Source organism: Bos indicus x Bos taurus, chromosome X (assembly GCF_003369695.1).
Source record: "Bos indicus x Bos taurus breed Angus x Brahman F1 hybrid chromosome X, Bos_hybrid_MaternalHap_v2.0, whole genome shotgun sequence".
In the NCBI taxonomy this organism is placed as follows: Eukaryota; Metazoa; Chordata; class Mammalia; order Artiodactyla; family Bovidae; genus Bos; species Bos indicus x Bos taurus.
This window is the reverse complement of record NC_040105.1, coordinates 126,005,851-126,028,106: the sequence shown is the minus strand read 5'-3', so window position 1 is coordinate 126,028,106 and position 22,256 is coordinate 126,005,851. Positions and strand designations below refer to the sequence as shown.

Below are 22,256 nucleotides of genomic sequence, written 5' to 3'. Positions count from 1 at the left end.
GAACTCCCTTGCCAATGCAGGAGACACAGGTTTGATTCCTGGGGCAGGATCCTTGAGAAGGAAATGGCTACCTACTCCAGTATTCTTGCCTAGGAAATCCCATAGACAGAGGAGCTTGGAGGGCTACAGTCCATGGGGTCACAAGAGTTAGACACGACTGAGCACTAAACAGCAACAATAAATGTTGTCTTTAAGCAACAGGAAAAGTCTTGTGTGGGATCCGAAGGGCAAGTATAGTCACATGCACTTGGAAATCGTTTCTTCTGACTGAGCTCAGCTTATTTCTGATTTTTCATTGCAGGTTTAAACAATGAAAGAACACATTATATATCAGAAGCTTTATGGAACCATTCTCATGTCGAGTTTTATCTTTCTCTCAGGTAAGAAAATGTATTCTTATTAACCCTTTTAATATCTCATGGACAGTAGGTTATCGAAATAAAGTATTTGAAAAATTGTTGGGTTGCCTCTTAATGGCTTCCTGTTAGTTCATATGGCTAGAGGACAAGTTGGAGCTTCAGCAAGTGAATCCACTCACTCAGGATTACCTGTGATAGATGGAGAACTGGCCTCAAGTAGATAATAGCTTGGACTACTGCTGTCTTTGACATTTCTTAATGAAACTCTGAAATGCCATTTGGGGGCCAATCAGCACTTAACTGAAGCTTTGGTTTTACTTTTAGACTGTTTTCTTTTATGCATAATGCTTTATTTAAAGCTCCCTGGAGCATTATGATATCATCTTCCTATCGCTATTATATACATATATAGCAACAATCGTAGAAAACACATGGGAAAGCTGAGGTGTGATGAAAGCTGGTCACTGATTCATGGTGAGGAACATGTATCTGATCTGGGAGGCCCAACCCTTGACTGGACTGTGATCAAAACAAAGACAGATTCTGTCTTTGTTTCTATTCTGCAGCAAATAGATGATTGAGAAAGTTGAACTGCAGTAGCTGGTAATTTGGAAACTTGAGAATGAGATCGTTTTGGAAGACTGCAATGTCATCCATGTTAAGTGAATTCAGTAAGATAACATTGCTCATTTAGCACATCAGTCTTTAGCTAAAAGGCCATACATGCCAATGAGTGACAATTCCTTGATGAAATATACTTCGGGTTTAATTGGAATGGCCCTCAGATTTGAGAGCTGATCTTCTGGAAAAATACCAAATCATCATCACCATCAGCAACAAACACTGACTGTGTGCAGGGCCTGATGGGAAACTCTGTTTCTTATAATGAAGCTTGAAATTGGATCTAGGGGTCACAGTGGCAACTCTGTCGCCTGGCCTTGACTACTTGCTAAGATGTTGACTTATCTTTTCCCAGTTTCCTCAAAGGCAGGATGTTTGTCCTGTTTCTTTATCCAAAGCATCCAGCATAGGTCTTGACACACAGCTGAGGCAGTCAGTACATATTTGTTGATTTAATAAATTAATGCAGTTTGAAATTATAAAACTTTGAACACCTGTACGGTGGTGGTGTGTGTGACACAAACTCTAAGTGGATTTTGTGTGTGTGGTGGGTAAAGAGGGATCTGGGAATAGAGGGACCTAGAAGTCTTTAGTGAAGTCATGGAAGAAAAAGTTGAAGATTAAAATGCGTTTTGTGAGGAATGTCATTGATCAATAAAAATTACAATAGATGAATTGATTTTAAGCCTTAAAATTAATGAATCAAGACAATGTTTCTTTTAGGTTCAGTTCAGTTGCTCAGTCGTGTCTGACCCTTTGCACCCCATGAACCACAGCACGCTAGGCCTCCCTGTCCATCACCAACTCCCGGAGTCCACCCAAACCCATGTCCGTTGTGTCGGTGATGCCATCGAACCATCTCATCCTCTGTTGTCCCCGTCTCCTCCTGCCCTCAATCTTTCCCAGCATCAGGGTCTTTTCAAATGACTTAGCTCTCCGCACCAGGTGGCCAAAATATTGGAGTTTCAGCTTCAACATCAGTCCCTCCAATGAACACCCAGGACTAATCTCCTTTAGGATGGACTGCTTGGATCTCCTTGCAGTCCAAGGGACTCTCAAGAGTCTTCTCCAACACCACAGTTCAAAGCATCAATTCTTCTGCACATAGCTTTCTTTATAGTTCAACTCTCACATCCATACATGACTACTGAAGAAACCATAGCCTTGACTAGATGGACCTTTGTTGGCAAAATAATGTCTCTGCTTTTCAATATGCTGTCTAGGTTGGTCATAACTTTCCTTCCAAGGAGCAAGCGTCTTTTAATTTCATGGCTGCAATCACCATCTGCAGTGATTTTGGAGCCCAGAAAAATAAAGTCAGCCACTGTTTCCCCATCTATTTGCCATGAGGTGATGGGACCGGATGCCATGATCTTAGTTTTCTGAATGTCGAGCTTTAAGCCAACTTTTTCACTCTCCTCTTTCACTTTCATCAAGAGGCTCTTTAGTTCTTCTTCACTTTCTGCCATAAGGGTGGTGTCATCTGCATATCTGAGGTGATTGATATTTCTCCCGGCAATCTTGATTCCAGCTTGTGCTTCTTCCAGCCCAGCGTTTCTCATGATGTACTCTGCATAGAAGTTAAATAAGCAGGGTGACAATATACAGCCTTGACGTACTCCTTTTCCTATTTGGAACCAGTCTGTTGTTCCATGTCCTGTTCTAACTGTTGCTTCCTGACCTGTATACAGGTTTCTCAAGAAGTAGATCAGGTGGTCTGGTATTCCCATCCTTTTCAGAATTTTTCACAGTTTATTGTGATCCACACAGTCAAAGGCTTTGGCATAGTCAATAAAGCAGAAATAGATGTCTTTCTGGAACTCTCTTGCTTTTTCAATGATCCAGCGGATGTTGGCAATTCAATGTCCAGTTCCTCTGCCTTTTCTAAAACCAGCTTGAACACCTGGAAGTTCACAGTTCACGTATTGCTGAAGCCTGGCTTGGAGAATTTTGAGCATTACTTTACTAGCGTGTGAGATGAGTGCAATTGTGCAGTAGTTTGAGCATTCTTTGTCATTACCTTTCTTTGGGATTGGAATGAAAACTGACCTTTTCCAGTCCTGTGGCCACTGCTGAGTTTTCCAACTTTGCTGGCATATTGAGTGCAGCACTTTCACAGCATCATCTTTCAGGATTTGAAATAGCTCAACTGGAATTCCATCACCTCCACTAGCTTTGTTCATAGTGATGCTTTCTAAGGCCCACCTGACTTCACATTCCAGCATGTCTGACTCTAGATGAGTGTGAGTGATCACACCTTAGTGATTATCTGGGTTGTGAAGATCTTTTTTGTATAGTTCTTCTGTGTATTCTTGCCACATCTTCTTAATATCTTCTGCTTCTGTTAGGTCCATACCATTTCTGTCCTTTATCGAGCCCATCTTTGCATGAAATGTTCCCTTGGTATCTCTAATTTTCTTGAAGAGATCTCTAGTCTTTCCCATCCTATGTTTTCCTCTATTTCTTTGTATTGATCACTGAGGAAGGCTTTCTAATCTCTCCTTGCTATTCTTTGGAACTCTGCATTCAGATGCTTATATCTTTCCTTTTCTCCTTTGCTTCTCTTCTTTTTGCAGCTATTTGTAAGGCCTCCTCAGACAGCTATTTTGCTGTTTTGCATTTCTTTTTCTTGGGGATGCTCTTGCTCTCTGTCTCCTGTACAATGTCACAAATGTCTGTCCATAGTTCATCAGGCACTCTGTGTATCAGGTCTAGTCCCTTAAATCTATTTCTCACTTCCACTGTATAGTCATAAGGGATTTGATTTAGGTCATACCTGAATGGTCTAGTGGTTTTCCCCACTTTCTTCAATTTCAGTCTGAATTTGGCAATAAGGAGTTCACAATCTGAGCCACAGTCAGCTCCCGGTCTTGTTTTTGCTGACTGTATAGAGCTTCTCCATCTTTGGCTGCAATGGATATAATCAATCTGATTTCGGTGTTGACCATCTGGTGATGTCCATGTGTAGAGTCTTCTCCTGTGTTGTTGGAAGAGGGTGTTTGCTATGACCAGTGCAGTCTCTTGGCAAAACTCTATTAGCTTTTGCCCTGCTTCATTCTGTACGCCAAGGCCAAATTTGCCTGTTACTCCAGGTGTTTCTTTTAGGTTATCCAACAATTAGTTTTCATTGTCCTTCAATTGGTGAGAAATTCATCATTTTTCCTGGAAAAAAAAATTGGTTCTTGAAACAGTCCCCATTGAACTTCAGATGAGTCTCCAGATTCCCAACTATAAGGGTCTGCGTGGGAGACAGAGTGAGGTCAAGCCTAGATCGGGCAGAAGGTGATTCAGATGCCATCATTGGATGAGGCCAGAGTACGGAGGAAAACCATGTCCATGGAAAGAATATCAAGGGTCAAGAAGAAGAAACCAAATCTGTCATAAGGCCTGAACGGTGAGAGCAGCACCAGCAAGGAGCGGGTGAAGACTGAGGTCAGGAACTGAATAGCTGCAGAATGGAGGGGAAGGGGAAAGAGAAGGGAAAGAATAAAGCATAAATAGCTGCTGGGCTCCCTGCTTTTTAAAAACAATTTTTTATTTTTTTAAAATTGGAGTATAATTGCTTTACAATGTTGTATTAGTTTGTGCTGTACAATGAAGTGAATCAGCCATAAGTATACATCTATCCCCTCCCTCCTGAACCTCCCTCCCACCATCCCCCATCCCACCCTTCTAGGTCAACACAGCTGAGCTCCCTGTGCTGTCCAGCTGTTTCCCAGTGGCTATCTATTTGCAGGGCAGGAATAGAGATGCAGACACAGGGAACGGACTCGTGGATCCCAGCTTTTACTTTTGCTCTTTAATAGCCTATTCTCAACAGAGCAATCAGAGAACTCCTTTAAGGTACTAAGTCAGTCGCTCTTTTACTCAAAATTTGTCAGTACATCTCCATCACAATTAGGATACTCTGTAATTAGCCCTAAAAAGCACTGCATGGTCTGGTTTCCCAGTGCCTCTTGGGCCTCATTTCCTACCACACTTCCTCTCTCTCACTCCAGACACACCTTCCTAGTCCTCGAGTGTGGCAGGCACAGTCCCATCTCAAGACCTTTGCACATACTATTACCCATGTCTGGGTCGCTCTTATTTCACATCTTTGTGACCCTAGCTCTTTTTTATCCCCTAGGACTAAAGTGACTCTTCTTCACAGAGGTTGTCCTTAACTATCTGATTGAATGTAGACATTCCTGACCCCCCCCCCGCCATTTTCTAGCTCATCAGCCTTTTAATTTCCTTCAGAGCACAGTTCAGAGTTCGTAATTCTTCTCTTGTTGAGTGACTGCCTCTCTCTCTCTGGAATGTTAAGGCCAGGGACCTGGTGTGGACATGTGTTCACTCTATCACTGTATTCCAATACTGCCACATGATCAGGGCTCAATGACCATCATTGTTCAGTAAATGAATGTTCCAGGATGCTTTTGGCTTTATGAATAAGAACATCTATTTTGTTGAGTGAGACATGGCCTTGGATGCAAGATTTGAAGGGACAATCTCATTACCTTTGTGAAGGTGATTCCTCTGCCTCCTATTCCAAGAACTCTTGGCAAGCCACATACATGATCTGGAGGAGAGGCCATGTTGGATAACTCTGTGACTGGACTGGTGAGAGAAATGAGGCTCAAAGTTGGGTGCTTCTATATACAGAAGATCTGTTTTTTTCATTTTTGTTTTTACATTTGTAGGGGGCAAATTTATTCATTGATGGTATAGGAATTTTTTTTCTATATGTAAAGTTCCAGGTTAGTATACCATCTGTTTTAATTAGTTAAAATTTATTGAAGTATAATTGATTTACAATATTATACTAGTTTCAGCTGTACAGCATAGTGACAATATTTTTACAGATTATAATCCACTCAAAGTTATTACAAGATAATGACTAGAATTGCCTGTGCTATGTAATATAGCCTTGTAGCTTATTTTGTACATAATAACATGTAATTCTTAATCCCCTACTCCTATATTATCCCTTCCTCCACTGCTTATTTATTTCCTATATCTGTGAGTCTGTTTTGCATATACATTCATTTGTGTTACTTTTTAGAGTCCATGTATAAATGATATCATACTGTATCTCTCTCTGTCTGACTTATTTCACTAAACATAATATTCTCTAGGTCCATCTGAGTTGCTGCAAGTGGCTGAATTTCATTCTTTTTATGGATGCATAATATTCCATTGTGTGTATATGTGTGTGTATATATAAATCTTTTAAAAATGTTAATACTTATACAAAATATTATTGTCAATAATATAAAAATATTAGTAATACCAACATTGTCAGGATACCTTTGCCTTATTAAGCTGTATCAGTATTAAGGTTCAGTTTGGAAATAGTACAATAAGTAGCACATCTTCTTTATCTGTTCATCTGTTAGCGGACACTTCGGTTCCTTCCATATTTTGGCTTTGTGAATAGTGCTACTTTGATCACTGGTGCATGTATCTTTTCTAATCAGTGTTTTCATTTTTTCCAAATATATACTAGATGGTGGAATTGCTGGGTCATATGGTAACTCTATTTTTAGTTTTTTGAGGAGCTCCACACTGTTTTCCATAGTGACTGCACCAATTTGCAATCTCACAAACAGTGTACAAGGGTTTATCTAAAGAATAGTTGGTTACTCACAAGACCAGAGAGAAGTATAGGCAGTGGATGGCAGTAGCCATCATCATGTGGATGGTTATCTATATGATGGCCACACTGATGTGGGTAATGGAGCTCCCCAGTATAAAGCGTGTATCTACTATATCTACTTAGACAGCCAAGGCTGGTCTACTAAATTTTTCAACGCTCTTGGATATTCTTTTGCAAAGATTTGTGTACTAAGAGCCAGAAGAGCCCTTTTATGAGTAATGACTTTTCCTTCATTGAGGCAGGCATGGTATACACTTGGCAGAATGTTCACCTTCAGAATTGGCAGATTCTTTACAGGATTGGTACAGCCAATGACTCTAGGGAGCCCCTTCCCTCAAATCAGCTCTGATTTCTCTCCTTCCTTGGACAGGAGGTATTGCCAGGTGGTTAGCTGGGCTTTGAGCCTTATGCAGTATTATGAGTTGAACTCTATCCCGCCCACAATTCATATGTTGAAGTCTTAACCCTCAGCACCTGAGAATGTGACCATGTTTGGAAATAGGGTCATTACAAACGTAATTAGTACATTATTAAAAAGATGAAGTTACACTGTAGTAGTATGGACCCCTAATCCAATATGACTGGTGGTCCTTATACAAAGGGGACATTTGGACACAGATAGGCACACAAGAAGAAGGCCATGTGAGGATAAAGGCAGAAATTAGGGTGATGTAGCAGAAGCCACAGAACACCCCATATTGTCCATAAACCACCAGAAACTAGGAGGCCAGAAACAGATTTTTCCCTCAGGGGCCCCATAAGGAAACGACCCTGCCTACACTTTGACCTCAGACTTCTAGCCTCCGGAACTGTGAGACAATACATTTCTGTTGTTTGTGGTTCTTTGCTTACAGCTCCCTGGCAACTTATTCCACTCAGACACTCGGTCAGGGTCTCTGGATCAGAGCTCTTGCATAAAGTAGAGGAAAGCAGGTTACTTTATAGGGGAGAAACAGAGACCAGGTCATGCCCACAGTGCCTGGCCAGGAAGGAACCCCATTTGTTCACTCCTCCTAAGATGGTGCAGAGCAGCGCTCCTGAAATCTCAGTCCCCTAACCTTTGAAACACTTTAACATTTCAAGGAGAATCTTTACCAAGAGATGACAGAAAAGCTAGTATAGAATATATCTGATGATTACTAATCCTGTCTTCAGAAAACAAAGGGATTTTGTTGAAAAAAAATCATTCTGATTATCTACCTCTTAGGGTTCTAATTTTGTGTGTGTGTGGCCACATGGCATGTAGGATCTTGCTCCCCAACCCAGGATCTAACCCGTGCCCCCTGCAGTGGAAGTGTGGATTCTCAGCCACTGGGCCACCAGGAAAGTCCCTAGAATCCTAAATTTTTTATTTACTGACTTTTACTTATTTTATTTTTGAAAATTTGTCTATCTATCTATCATCTATTTATTTTTGGCTGTGCTACTTGCAAGATCTTAATTCCTCGACCAGGGATTAAACCTGGGTCACACACAGCAGTGACAGGGCCAAGTCCTAACCACTGGTATGCCAAGGAATCCCCTCACTGACTTTTACAATGAATGTATTTGTTACTTTTGGGGTCTGATAGGGAGAGTGAACTCTCTCCTGATATTTTGCCAAAGATTTTCTAAAACAGAGGGCAGGGCGCACAAGTTCAGTTTGTAGTTCAGAATTTGTCATCCTATGCCAGATGCTTCACCCACATCGCTGATAACTTTTGCACAATGGACAGCCCTCCATCAACCCACTTGTTAGTCTCCAACTCAGTGGCCTAATACAGTGCACAACCATTATATATTCAGCATGTAGCAATAAAGGACCTACTATGTGCCAGCTGTTATGCTGGGCACTGGAAACTGGCAGTAGGGGCCAAGGCTCCAGTTATACTCCTGCCCTGAAAATCAGATAATAAAAAGCAGGAGCCTTCCGGGGGAAAGTGGCATTGTTTAATACTCAGTGAATTCAATTCTGCTTAAAAATTGCTTAAACTTGGCATCATCAGGCAAACGGCTTTGGAATTTAGCAAAAAACAAAATTACATACTGAGTAACAGACCTGGGGCATGAACTTGCTGTATCAATCTGCTAGAGTTTAAAAATGGTGCTGATAGATAAAGACATCCTGAGAAAAGAAAAATACAAATCAATATCCCATATGAATTTTAATGCAAAAATTCTTTCTTTTAATTAATTAATTTATTTTAATTGGAGGCTAATTACTTTACAATATTGTAGTGGTTTTTGCCATACATTGACTTGAATCCACCATGGGTGTACATGTGTTCCCTATCCTGAACCCTGCTCCCACCTCCCTCCCCATCTCATCCCTCAGGGTCATCCCAGTGCTCCGGCCCTGAGCACCCTGTCTCAGATGCAAAAATTCTTAACAAAATACTAACAGACAAAATCCAGTAGCATATTAAGAGGATTATCTACCCTGACCAAGTAGAATTTATGTCAGGAATGCAAAGGTGGTTCAACATATAAAAATTAATGTGTCAATACAATACACTGCATGAATAGATTGAAGGGGAAAGACACATGATCATATTAATTGATGTAGAAAAAGTATTTGACAAAATCCAACACCTTTTCATGATAAAAGGATTCAACACACTAGAAATAGGACATAACTTCCTCAACTTGTAAAGGGCATCTATGAAAACCCCATAGTGAACATCATATTTAATGGTGAAAAACTGAAAGCTTTTCCTCTAGATGAGGAACAAGACTAGAATATCCATTTTCACCACTTCTATTCAATATTATACTGGAAGTTCTAGTCAAAGTAATTGGGCAAGAAAAAGAAATAAGACATCCAAACTGGAAAGAAAAAGTAAAACTATATTCACAGATAATAAAATCTTACATAAAGAACATCCTCAGGAATAAAAAAAAAAAAAAAAGGATATTTAAGTTAGCAAACAAATTCAGCAAAGTTGCAGGATACAATATCAACATATACAAATTAGCGGTATTTCTATGCACCAGCAATGAGCATCTGAAATGAAATTAGGGAAACAATTTTGTTTACAATACTATCTAAAAGAATAAAATGCCTAGGAATAAATTTAACCAAGTAGGTGAAAGATTTCTACACTTAAACCACAAACATTGATAAAATAAAGAAGACCTAAATAAATGGAAAAGCTCCCATGTTTATAGATTTAATATTAAGATAGCAATATACCGCAAAGAGATCTCTAGATTCAATGCAAACCCTATCAAAATTCCAATGCCCTTTTTTACAAATATGGAATAACTGATGCCACAATTCATATGGAATTGCAAGGAACACTGAATAGGCAACAAACCCTTGAAAAAGAACAAAATTAGAAGACTCATACCTCCTGATTTAAAAACTAACTACAAAGCTACAATGATCAAAACAATACATTATTGGCATAAGGATAGACATGGATTAATGGAACAGAATTAGAGTCCAGAAAGAAACCCATATACGTCTGGTCAATTAATTACTTTTTCCTCATTGAATGGTCTCAAGGGTACCAAGACCATTCAATGAGGAAAAGTAATCTTCAACAAAAAGTGATGGGAAAACTGGATATATAAACATATATCCATTGTATACATAAAAATACATGTAAACACAGGTAAAAGAATGAAGTTCACACCATATAAAAAATTAACACGGATGAAAGAGCTAAATATAAGAACTACAACTATAAAATTTTTATTAGAAAGCATAGAGGTAAATCATCATGACCCTGAAGTAGATTTGACAGTAGATTTTTAGAAATGACGCCAAAAGAACAAGAACAAAAGAAAAATAGGTAAATTATACCTCATCAAAATTAAAATCTTTAGTGCATCAAAAGACATTAGCAAGAAAGTTAAAAGACAGCCTACAGAGACTTCCCTGGCAGTTCAGTGGTTTTTGTGCTGGTTCAGTTGCCCAGTTGTGTTTGACTCTTGGCAATCCCATGGACTGTAGCCCTTCAGGCTCCTCTATCCATGGAATTCTCCAGGCAAGAATACTGGAGTGGGTTGCCATGTCCTCCTCCAGGGGATCTTCCTAACCCAGGAATCAAACCTGCATCTCTTGCATCTCCTGCATTGGCAGGCAGATTCTTTACCTCTAGCACCATCTGGGAAGCCCCTGGTAGTTCTGTGGTTAGGACTCTGCAATTTTGTTGCTGGGGACATGAGTTCTATCCCTGGTTGGGGAACTAAGATCCTGCATGCCACATGGCATGGCCAAAAAAGAAAAGAAAAAGAAAAAAACAGTCTACAGAAGGGGAAATATATGCAGGTCATATATTTCAACATATTTCATAAGGTCCTAGTACACAGAATACATTAAGAGTGCTTATAACTCAACAACAAAAAGACAATCCAGTTTAAAAAATGGGCAAAGGACTTCAATAGACTTTTCACCAAAGAAGATATGTAAACAGCCAACAAACACATGAAAAGATGGTCAATATCATTAGTTGTTCAGTTCAGTTCAGTCGCTCAGTTGTGTCCGACTCTTTGCGACCCCATGAATCGCAGCACGCCAAGCCTCCCTGTCCATCACCAACTCCTGGAGTTCACTCAGACTCACGTCCATCGAGTCGGTGATGCCATCCAGCCAACTCATCCTCTGTTGTCCCCTTCTCCTGCCCCAATCCCTCCCAGCATCAGAGTCTTTTCTAATGAGTCAACTCTTCGCATGAGGTGGCCAAAGTACTGGAATTTCAGCTTTAGCACCATTCCTTTGAAAGAAATCCCAGGACTGATCTCCTTCAGAATGGACTGGTTGGATCTCCTTGTAGTCCAAGGGACTCTCAAGAGTCTTCTCCAACACCACAGTTCCAAAGCATCAATTCTTCGGTGCTCAGCTTTCTTCACAGTCCAACTCTCACATCCATACATGACCACAGGAAAAACCATAGCCTTGACTAGACGGACCTTTGTTGGCAAAGTAATGTCTCTGCTTTTGAATATGCTATCTAGGTTGGACATAACTTTCCTTCCAAGGAGTAAGCATCTTTTAATTTCATGGCTGCAGTCACCATCTGCAGTGATTTTGGAGCCCAAAAAGATAAAGTCTGACACTGTTTCCACTGTTTCCCCATCTATTTCCCATGAAGTGATGGGACCAGATGCCATGATCTTTGTTTTCTGAATGTTGAGCTTTAAGCCAACTTTTTCACTCTCCACTTTCACTTTCATCAAGAGGCTTTTTAGTTCCTCTTCACTTTCTGCCATAAGGGTGGTGTCATCTGCATATCTGAGGTTATTGATATTTCTCCTGGCAATCTTGATTCCAGCTTGTGCTTCTTCCAGCCCAGCGTATCTCATGATGTACTCTGCATAGAAGTTAAATAAGCAGGGTGACAATATACAGCCTTGACGTACTCCTTTTCCTATTTGGAACCAGTCTGTTGTTCCACGTCCAGTTCTAACTGTTGCTTCCTGACCTGCATACAGATTTCTCAAGAGGCAGGTCAGGTGGTCTGGTATTCCCAATTCTTTAGGGAAATGCAAATCAAACTCACAGTGAGATGCCATGGACACCCTGTAGGATGGCTATAATATTTCTTAAACCCCAGAAAACAATGGTCGGCAAGGAGGTAAAGAAGTTGGAACCCTCATAGATTGCTGCTGGAAAACAGTTTGGCTGTTACTCAGTAAGTTAAACATAAAATTACTCTATGACCCACTCCTAGGTATACACACAAAAGCAATGAAAACATGTTCAAGCACAACAAATAGCATGAATGTTCATAGCAGGACTATTCATAATAGCCAAAAGGTAGAAACAACCCAAATATCCATTAATGGATGAATGAATTTTTGAAATGTGGTATACCCATGCAATGGAATATTATTCAGCCATATAAAAGAATGAAGTACTGACACATGCTGTGACATGGATGAACCTTTAAGACGTTATGCTAAGTGAAATAAGCCAGACACAAAAAGGCACATTGTATGATTTCATTTGTATGAAATGTCGAGAATAAGCAAATCCACAGAGACAAAAGGCAGATTAGTGGTTGCCAGGGGCCAGGCTGAGGAGAGCGACTGCTTAATTGGTACAGGGTTTCCTTTGGGAGTGATGAAAATGTTCTGGAAATAGATAATGGAGATGTTTGTACACCATTGTGAATGTATTACATGTCACTGAATTGTATACTTTAAAATGAGTAAAATGGTGAATTTTATGTTATATATGTTTTATCAATACAGATACAGTTACTCCTGGTGGCTGTAACTTTGTCATTGAAATAAGGTTTACGATAGGGTTTTCCTAACATGGAGAACACATATGTCATAATGTTAAGTGAGGAAAGCAGGGCACCACATTTTTCACACAATATGTTCTCAGTAACATAGACCATGTATGGAACAAAGCAAATATTGTAAAATGTTTACAATGGTTGTTTCTGGTGGTGGGACTCTGGCTGACTTTGTTATCTTTTTACTTTCTAATACTTTCCATTTTTTTCTTTTAAAAACATGTACAGTATTACTTTTATAATGGGGAAAAAAAACACTTCTTTTTCTAAAATTGGAGAAACAATAAATGTAATTTAAAATAAAAGGAAACAGAGGGTAGAGGCAAAGAGACACAGAGGAGCCAAATCAAGAGAGAACACACTTCAGGGGAGCAATCATGCAATTTGAACTTGAAAATTGCCAGGGAACAGATGGCAGCATCCAAGCAGACATCTGCAGTGCATAGTTTAATCATATGCAAAAACACAAGTGGCTGTGAAGCAGGCCCTGGAGAGGCCCGGCAGAGAACGCTGGTTGGCTGGCCAAACAGAAGGACAAAGCCCCTGTCCCGCCTCATCACAGCCCGGCCTCCTTGGAGCCCTGCTTGGGGCCTGGAGGCTACAGAAAGGGCTCAGCGTGGATGCGCTTGCATGTGTGAGGGCGCGAAAGAGCTGGTGGGAGAAGAGACCTCTGATAATGATGATGGCAAACAGGGCAAACAGGGCTGACATTTATATGGGGCTTTACAGTTTACCAACTTTCTCACATATGTGACCGAAGCGTTAGTTATTGCCTAATTTGTTACTTATTGCATCTACTTTCATGACATCCCTGCAAGGTAGGTCATTATTCCTCCCGTTTTACCATGGAGGAACGAGGCATAGAGAAGTGATGTTAGTTTATTTAACATTCATATAGTGCTCACTATGTGCCAGATACTGTCTTAAAAGCTTTCACGTGGGAGAGGGATAAATTAGGAATTTAGGATTAACATGTACACACTACTATATACACACTATTATATACAGCATGCTGCTGCTGCTGCTAAGTCACTTCAGTCGTGTCCGACTCTGTGCGACCCCATAGACAGCAGCCCACCAGGCTACCCCGTCCCTGGGATTCTCCAGGCAAGAACACTGGAGTGGGTTATATACAGCATAGATAACCATGTATCACAGGAAATTATATTTAATATCTTATAATAACCTATAATGGAAAAAAAATCTGGAAAAGAATGTGTGTGTGTATATATGGGCTTCCCTGGTAGCTCAGACAGTAAAGCATCTGCCTGCAATGTGGGAGACCTGGGTTTGATCCCTGGGTCGGGAAGACCCCCTGGAGAAAGACATGGCAACCCACTCCAGTATTCTTGCCTGGAAAATTCCATGGATGGAGGAGCCTGGTAGGCTACAGTCCATGGGATCACAAAGAGTTGGATATGACTGATCAACTTCACTGGTTCACTGGTGTATATATATATATATCTGAATCCCTTTGCTGAGCACCTGAGACTAAACAACCTTGTAAATCAACTATACTTTAATAAAAAATTTTAAAATATTTAAATGCTTTTACCTGCATTCATTTCCCATGTTCATGCAGCTAGGGAAGGGTTAAAACTGGGGCCTGAATCTGGCCTTTATGGATTTCACTACACCACACTTCTGCTCAAAGTAGCTCAGATGGTAAAGATTCTGCCTGCAATGCAGGAGACCCGGCTTCGATCCCTGGGTTGGCAAGATTCCCTAGAGAAGGGAATGGCAACCCACTCCAGTATTGTTGACGGGAGAATTCCATGGACAGAGGAGCCTGGCGGGCTACAGTCCATGGGGATGCAAACAGTTGGACATGACTGAGGGACTAACACACACACAAGCAGAAGTTACCTCTATCTGCAGGACCCCAAGTATGGCCACAAGTGGTTTCTATCTATCTATCATTTATCCATACATCCACCTTTTTTCTGATTAGAAATATAATGCCTTATTTATTAAGATTGTAAACATTACTGAAATAAATAACATAGAAAGTAAAAATCCCCCTAAACCCTCAAACCTAAAGATACTCAATTCTTACCTGTTTGGTATATATTCTTTCAGATTTTTTTCTAGTGTTTGCCAGCACACACATTTTTATCTTATTTTTGAAATAGGATCTGGCACATAGATAATACTTTCTGCCATTTATGTAACTCCCATTTCACATAATAGTAAACTTTGGAAATCTCTCCACGACTCTATACATCTACTTTGTTTTATGACTCCATTGTATACAGATAACAATTAACTAGTCACTTCTTGGAGAAGGCAATGGCACCCCACTCCAGTACTCTTGCCTGGAAAATCCCATGGATGGAGGAGCCTGGTAGCTGCAGTCCATGGGGTCACGAAGAGTTGGACACGACTGAGCAACTTCACTTTCACTTTCATGCATTGGAGAAGGAAATGGCAACCCACTCCAGTGTTCTCGCCTGGAGAATCCCAGGGACGGGGGAGCCTGCTGGGCTGCCGTCTATGGGGTCGCACAGAGTTGAACACAACTGAAGCGACTTAGCAGCAGCAGTAGTTACTTCTTGATAGACAGAGATTTTCCTATTTTTTTTCTCAGTTACAAACAATGCTGCCATAAATATCCTTGTTCACTTCAGTTCAATCTCTCAGTCATGTCCGACTCTTTGCGACCCCATGGACTGCAGCATGCCAGGTCTCCCTGTCCATCAACAACTCCCGGAGCCTACTCAAACTCATGTCCATTGACTCGGTGATCCATCCAACCATCTCATCCTCTGTCGTCCCCTTCTCCTCCTGCCTTCAATCTTTCCCAGCATCAGGGTCTTTTCAAATGAGTCAGTTCTTCACATTAGGTGGCCAAAGCATTGGAGTTTCAGCTTTAGCATCAGTCTTTCCAATGAATATTCAGGACTGATTTCCTTTAGGATGGACTGGTTGGATCTCCTTACAGTCCAAGGGACTCTTAAGAGTCTTCTCCAACACCACAGTTCAAAAGCATCAATTCTTTGGCATTCAGCTTTCTTTATGGTCCAACTCTCACATCCATACATGACCACTGGAAAAACCATAGCTCTGACTAGACAGACCTTTGTTGGCAAAGTAATGTTTCTGCTTTTTATTATGCTGTCTAGACTGGTCATAGCTTTTCTTCCAAGGAGCAAGTGTCTTTTAATTTAATGGCTGCAGTAACCCTGTGCAATGATTTTGGAGCCACCCAAAATAAAATCTGTCACTGTTTCCATTGTTTCCCCATCTCTTTGCCATGAAGTGATGGGACCGGATGCCATGATCTTAGTTTTCTCAGATCATGTTGAGTTTTAAACCAACTCTTTCACTCTCCTCTTTCACTTTCATCAAGAGGCTCTTTAGTTTTTCTTCACTTTCTGCCATAAGGGTGGTGTCATCTGCATATCTGAGGTTATTGATATTTCTCCCGGCAATCTTGATTACAGCTTGTGCTTCATCTAGCCCAGCATTTCTCATGATGTACTCTGTATATAAGTTAAATAAGCAGGGTGACAATATACAGCCTTGACGTACTCCTTTTCCTATTTGGAACCAGTCTGTTGTTCCATGTCCAGTTCTAACGTTCCTTCTTGACCTGTATACAGATTTCTCAAGAGGCAGGTCAGGTGGTCTGATATTCCCATCTCTTGAAGAACTTTTCACAGTTTGTTGTGATCCGCATAGTCAAAGGCTTTGGCATAGTCAATAAAGCAGAAGTTTTTCTGGAACTCTCTTGCTTTTTTGATGATCCAGAGGATGTTGGCAAGTTGATCTCTGGTTCCTCTGCGTTTTCTAAGTCCAGCTTGAACATCTGGAAGTTTACAGTTTATGTACTGTTGAAGCCTGGCTTCGAGTATTTTGAGCATTATTTTGCTAGCATGTGAGGTGAGTGCAATCAAGCGGTAGTTTGAGCATTCTTTGGCATTGCTTCTCTTTGGGATTGGAATGAAAACTGACCTTTTTCAGCCTTGTGGCCATTGCTGAGTTTTCCAGATTTGCTAGCATATTGAGTGCAGCACTTTCACAGCATCATCTTTTAGGATTTGAAATAGCTCAACTGGAATTCCATCACTTCCACTAGCTTTGTTCATAGTGATGCTTCTTAAGGCCCACTTGATTTCGCATTCCAGGATGTCTGGCTCTAGGTGAGTGATCACAACATTGTGATTATCTGGGTCATGAAGACCTTTTTTGTATAGTTCTGGATATTCTTGCCACTTTTTCTTAATAGCTTCTGCTTCTGTTAGGTCCATACCATTTCTGTCCTTTATTCTGTCCTTCATAGATTCTGCCAAATTGCCTGCCAAAAGACTGGACCAATGCACATGTCCTTCAGTAATGTTTGAGAACACACATCATCTCACTTAATCCTCAATCAATCTTGTAAGGCTGATAGGTAGGAGACTTATTTGGTGGTGACCTTGGGTTATGCATTCATGTAACTTTGTGCTCCTAAATTCTCATTTTACTGAAGCAAACATTGACGCATTGGGAGGTTAGGTTACTTGCTCAAAGTGACCTACCTGAAGAGTGTCAGAGCTGGGATTCCAACCCAGGTCGTCTGACTCCAGAGTCAATGGTAACCAGGTCCATGGCCATCTTGAGCCTCTTAAAGCTGCTGCAGCCCTCTTAGTGAGGAAATGGTAGGAGGGAATCAGGTTGCACTCCGGGCAGTGCCACTGCACCCCTCCTGAATGCAAACAGAAGCCTTGCAGCTCCAGTGTTGTCCATACTTCAGGCCCCTGTCAGTGCCTCAGTGAGAAGACATCTCCAGAGGCAGAATAAATCAGGTAATTTGGATCAGCAAAAGGCATTGGAGAAATAAATTGCTGTTGCAATGTGAATATAATAAGGCAGTTAGGTAGATGGAAATGGTTATCTTTTGATTGTATGAGTGAGTATTACGTGCAGCAAATTTTAAGTCCAAGCTGCCTTTTCTTGGCCTGTTCCCGCCACTAGCCACACACTTCTAACTGCCCCCTCCCCCAAATTGTTCAGTTGGTGTGTGCTGTGGCCTCTGGGAACACTAATCTAACTTTTCATACTATCCCAGGCTAAATATAATTAGGAAGAAGCTCTTCTGCCAAAATAAAGTCAATGTCAAATAGAGGTGATTTTTTTTTTAATATCTACTCTTTTGGCTTATGCACACCAGTATTGACTCATAATAGTCTTGTACAATCTGGATTTGACTCTATGGCTGCTGCTGCTGCTGCTAAGTCACTTCAGTCGTGTCCGACTCTGTGCAACCCCATAGACGGCAGCCCAGCAGGCTCCCCTGTCCCTGGGATTCTCCAGGCAAGAACACTGGAGTGGGTTGCCATTTCCTTCTCCAATGCATGAAAGTGAAAAGTGAAAGGGAAGTCGCTCAGTCGTGTCCGACTCTTCTCGACCCCATGGACTGCAGCCTACCAGGCTCCAACATCCATGGGATTTTCCAGGCAACAGTACAGGAGTGGGGTGCCATTGCCTTCTCTGGACTCTATAGCTAAGGAAGATGTTAAAATTGATTTTTTTGTTACTGAAATTTCATTTGTTTTCTCTTTTCCCTTCCCCCAAATGTGGACAGATTCACTCTCACTGAAAGGAAAAAGGCTGGATTTTTATGGCAAAGCTGATACATATGGCAAAGCCTGACCAACAATATTCCTGGACTAAGTCAATTCACAGTAGGCCTTGACCTGCGATTTGTGAGTGTCAAATCAAGTGATTGGATGGCTTTCTCCTACCTTACTAATAATACTTTCCTGGGCAGAGAAGACATAGAACTTGAACTCTCAGGAGATCATCAGCAGGTAATTGTGTACAACTTTGGCAAGACCTTTCACATTCGTTACCACCTGATTCCATTTCAGTGGCACACAGTATGGTTGGTATGGAATGGTGTAAAAGGCAGATTAGAGCTATTCCTGAATAAGAAAAGGATATTGGTAATTATGGATCAACCACAAAACCTAGAGCCTAATGGGACTCTGGTTCTAGGACATTTTCTCAAGAAAGACAATGACCAGGTTCAAGGCCTGGTTCTTAGGTTCACCAGCAGCTTGTACTACTTTCAACTCTGGGACCACATCCTGGGAAATGAAGAGTTTATGAAGTGTCTGAGAAGAAATGTGTTTAATTGGGAAAAAGATGTTTGGCTCGTCAACAAGATCATTCCAACTGTTGATGTGAAACTGCGCTGCTGTGAGTAACTGATGAATGGTCTTTCTTAGCAAGGATACTGACGGTACAGAACTCTTCTGTTCGCTACTCTAAGCAACCCACTCCTCGGCTCAGGTTCTGTCTTCCTCAGAGGGGCCTAAGGTTGCCACGATTTTGTCATTTTTCTTTTAACTTAGAGCAAATATTATTTTCTGTCTTGTATTTTGATATGATTTCAAACTTACAGAAAAATCTCAAGAATAGGACAAAAAATTTCTATATATTCTCTACCCAGGTTCACTGACTGTTCCAATTTCCTCATATGTTTTATCTTTCTCCCTCTCACTCTCCTCATTTTCCCCCACTCCATACACACATTCTCTCTCACACCCACAACCACACCCACACCCACACACACACACACACATACACACAAATTATTTCTTAACAATTTGAGATTAAGTTGCAGATATAAGACTTCATTTCAATCCCTTAATATCTCAGTGTGTAATTCCCTGAAAATAAGGAAATTCTCTTACAGAACCACAGTACAGTGGTCAAAATCAAGAAGTTTTACATTGATAAAATACTAATATCTAATTCATAGTTCATATTCAAATTTATCCAATTGTCCTAATAATTTCTCGTGTTTTACTTGGTCCAGGATCCAATTCAGATCATGCATTTGATTTAGTTATGAGTCTTTATAGATTCTATCTGAAACAGATCCTTTGTCTTTCCCTGCCTTTCATGATGCCAGTTGGTCTCATTACTGCTGATGGTAACTTTAATCAATTGATTCTGATAATGACTGTTAGATTTCTCCACTGCAAAGTTACTATTTTTTTCCTTTGTAATTAAGTAATTTCCTGGGAGATATTTGGAAACTATGTCAATATCCTGTTCTTATTAAACTTTCACCCAGTAGTTTTATATCTATTGATGATTCATGCTTCAATCACTTATTATTATAATGACTACAAAATGATGATTTTTAGAACTCCATCATTTTCCCATATTTATTAGTTAATATTCTATTGTGAGGAAGAGTGTCTTCTTCTTCCACATTTACTTGTTTATTCCTCTGATTGTTTGTATGTTTATATCAGCATGAACTCATGGACTCTTAGTTTATTCAATGGGTTACAATCTGTTGCTATCATTTATTTTCATGCTCAGATTGGCCCAGATTTGGCCAGTGGGAGTCCTTCAGTCTGGCTCTTGTGTCCTTTTGACATATTCCCATTATTTTTTGAGTACTTCCTTAGCTTCTAGCACAATACTAGTGTTACAGGCTCATCTTGTACTTTTCCCACTCAGCCCAAGACTCAGCCATTTTACCAAAGAATCCCAGTCCCTTTCAGTGGGAAACAGTATTGGTATACCAATTAATTTTTCTTTTGAAAGCAGTAGTGATGTGGGAGAACCATTTAAAAGTAAACTCTTGTAAGAAAATTGGGTTTTTTGAATTACACATGTATTTCTTTCCATTTTTAAGGAGAAAATTTAAGATCATTTTTCTCTGAATGTCCCCACTTCTCAAATCCAATCTTCTCCATCATTGTCAGCAGCAGCCAAAGCGTGGGCGAAGTCATTGATAACAGCATCCAGGTAGAATTTTTTCTCATTTCCTGAAATGTTTATTTGTTCTTAGAGGAATATTATTTACTGTTATTATGGATTTGGGAGGGGGTAGAGAGGGATTCGGAGAAGGCGATGGCACCCCACTGCAGTACTCTTGCCTGGAAAACCCCATGGACGGAGGAGCCTGGTAGGCTACAGTCCATGGGGTCGCGAAGAGTTGGACACGACTAGCGACTTCCCTTTCGCTTTTCACTTTCATGCATTGGAGAAGGAAATGGCAACCCACTCCAGTGTTCTTGCCTGGAGAATCCCAGGGACGGGGGAGCCTGGTGGGCTGCCGTCTCTGGAGTCGCACAGAGTCGGACATGACTGAAGCGACTTAGCAGCAGCAGAGAGGGATTAGGGGCTATATCCATGCCTTATAGGGCTCTTACTGACTCTGGAGATAGATTCTCACCAGTGGTCTGGATGCTGTTTGAGATAATGGCAGCGGCACATTCCGGAAGCTTTCTGTATTTCTTTGAGCTCAGACTAATGCAAAGGAACAGGAGAGCTATTCCTTTGAGCTACTACCTGAAGGCATTTGGTTTTTCTCTGTTGTGAAGGCTAGAAAATGAAAGCGAAAAGTCCAGGCTGGCTCTGCTTACAAAAACTGAGCTAGGAACTAGTAGGTTAAGCCTGAACAGCTCACTCAAAGCAGTTTCAAGTAACTTTATCTTTGATGGAAGGAACCAGAAGTATGGCTCTATTAAATCCATATACTTCGTGGTGGTCTTTGAAAGCCTAATCTGGCCAGTGAATGGCAATGGTCTTTCCTACACTTTGCTGGTAAATGACTAAATCTAACTGAAGTGTTAAAGTGTTAGATGGCCCTTATTCATTTTGCTCTTTTGTACACTTTTTAATGTACAATCTATCCTCTTGTTCTCATTAAGTCCTGGTGGACATAATATACAAATAATCCAATACAATGAACAAGCAAAAGAAAACACAACCTAAAATAACAGTAAAAGGAGTAGAAAAAAAAAAAGAAAATGTTATTTTTATTATTCTGGTGTCTTCAAATGTTCTTTTCAAACCTTAGACCAGGGGTTTCTAACCTGAGGTTCAAAACAGCTTTGACGGGTGAGCAAAACCCTTGAGATGGTATGCACCATGCTAAAAATGTAAGGTGAATTTTTTTCCCCCGAGGACAGTCTGTAGTTTTCATCATATTCTAAAATAGCATAATTGCTGCCTTTTACTGAGTCCTTGCTGTGTGCCAGGCACTTTATGGATGAGGAAAGAGAGGCTCTGAGAGTTTAAATAAATTGCTGAAGGTCACCCATCAAATAAGTAGCGGAGCAGGGATTTGAACAAAGATCTGTCCTGTTGCAAAGCCATTCTTTTCACCCTCCATGGCTTGCAGGACTACCTCAAAGGAGTCTGTGGCCCCCCAAAATGTTATGAGACACTGTCTTAGAAGCTTCCTTTGAAGTGAATTGCTGCTGCTGCTGCTAACCCACCTGGTTATCAGCTACGATCACTGCCTGCTCCCCACTGAAGGAACTATAACACCACAGAATTTCTTCTACCTCCATGCTGCCGTCTGACATCTGGGAAAAAGAGGGCAATTATCTGAATAAATAGGAGTGGTTACTACATGTCTAGCTTCAGCTTTTGCCTAATAAATTGTTATTTATG

General features: G+C 40.7%; 1 protein-coding gene across 1 annotated transcript in view; it reads left to right on the top strand.

The window, feature by feature from the left end:
* The first annotated feature begins 310 nt into the window (after window positions 1-310).
* Window positions 311-22,256, top strand: part of ADGRG4 (adhesion G protein-coupled receptor G4) — a 145,768-nt gene continuing 123,822 nt past the window's right edge. Inside the window, 3 exon segments of the mRNA XM_027535470.1 lie at window positions 311-380; window positions 18,415-18,470; window positions 18,473-19,031. Coding sequence (XP_027391271.1) covers window positions 311-380; window positions 18,415-18,470; window positions 18,473-19,031 — 685 coding nt within the window.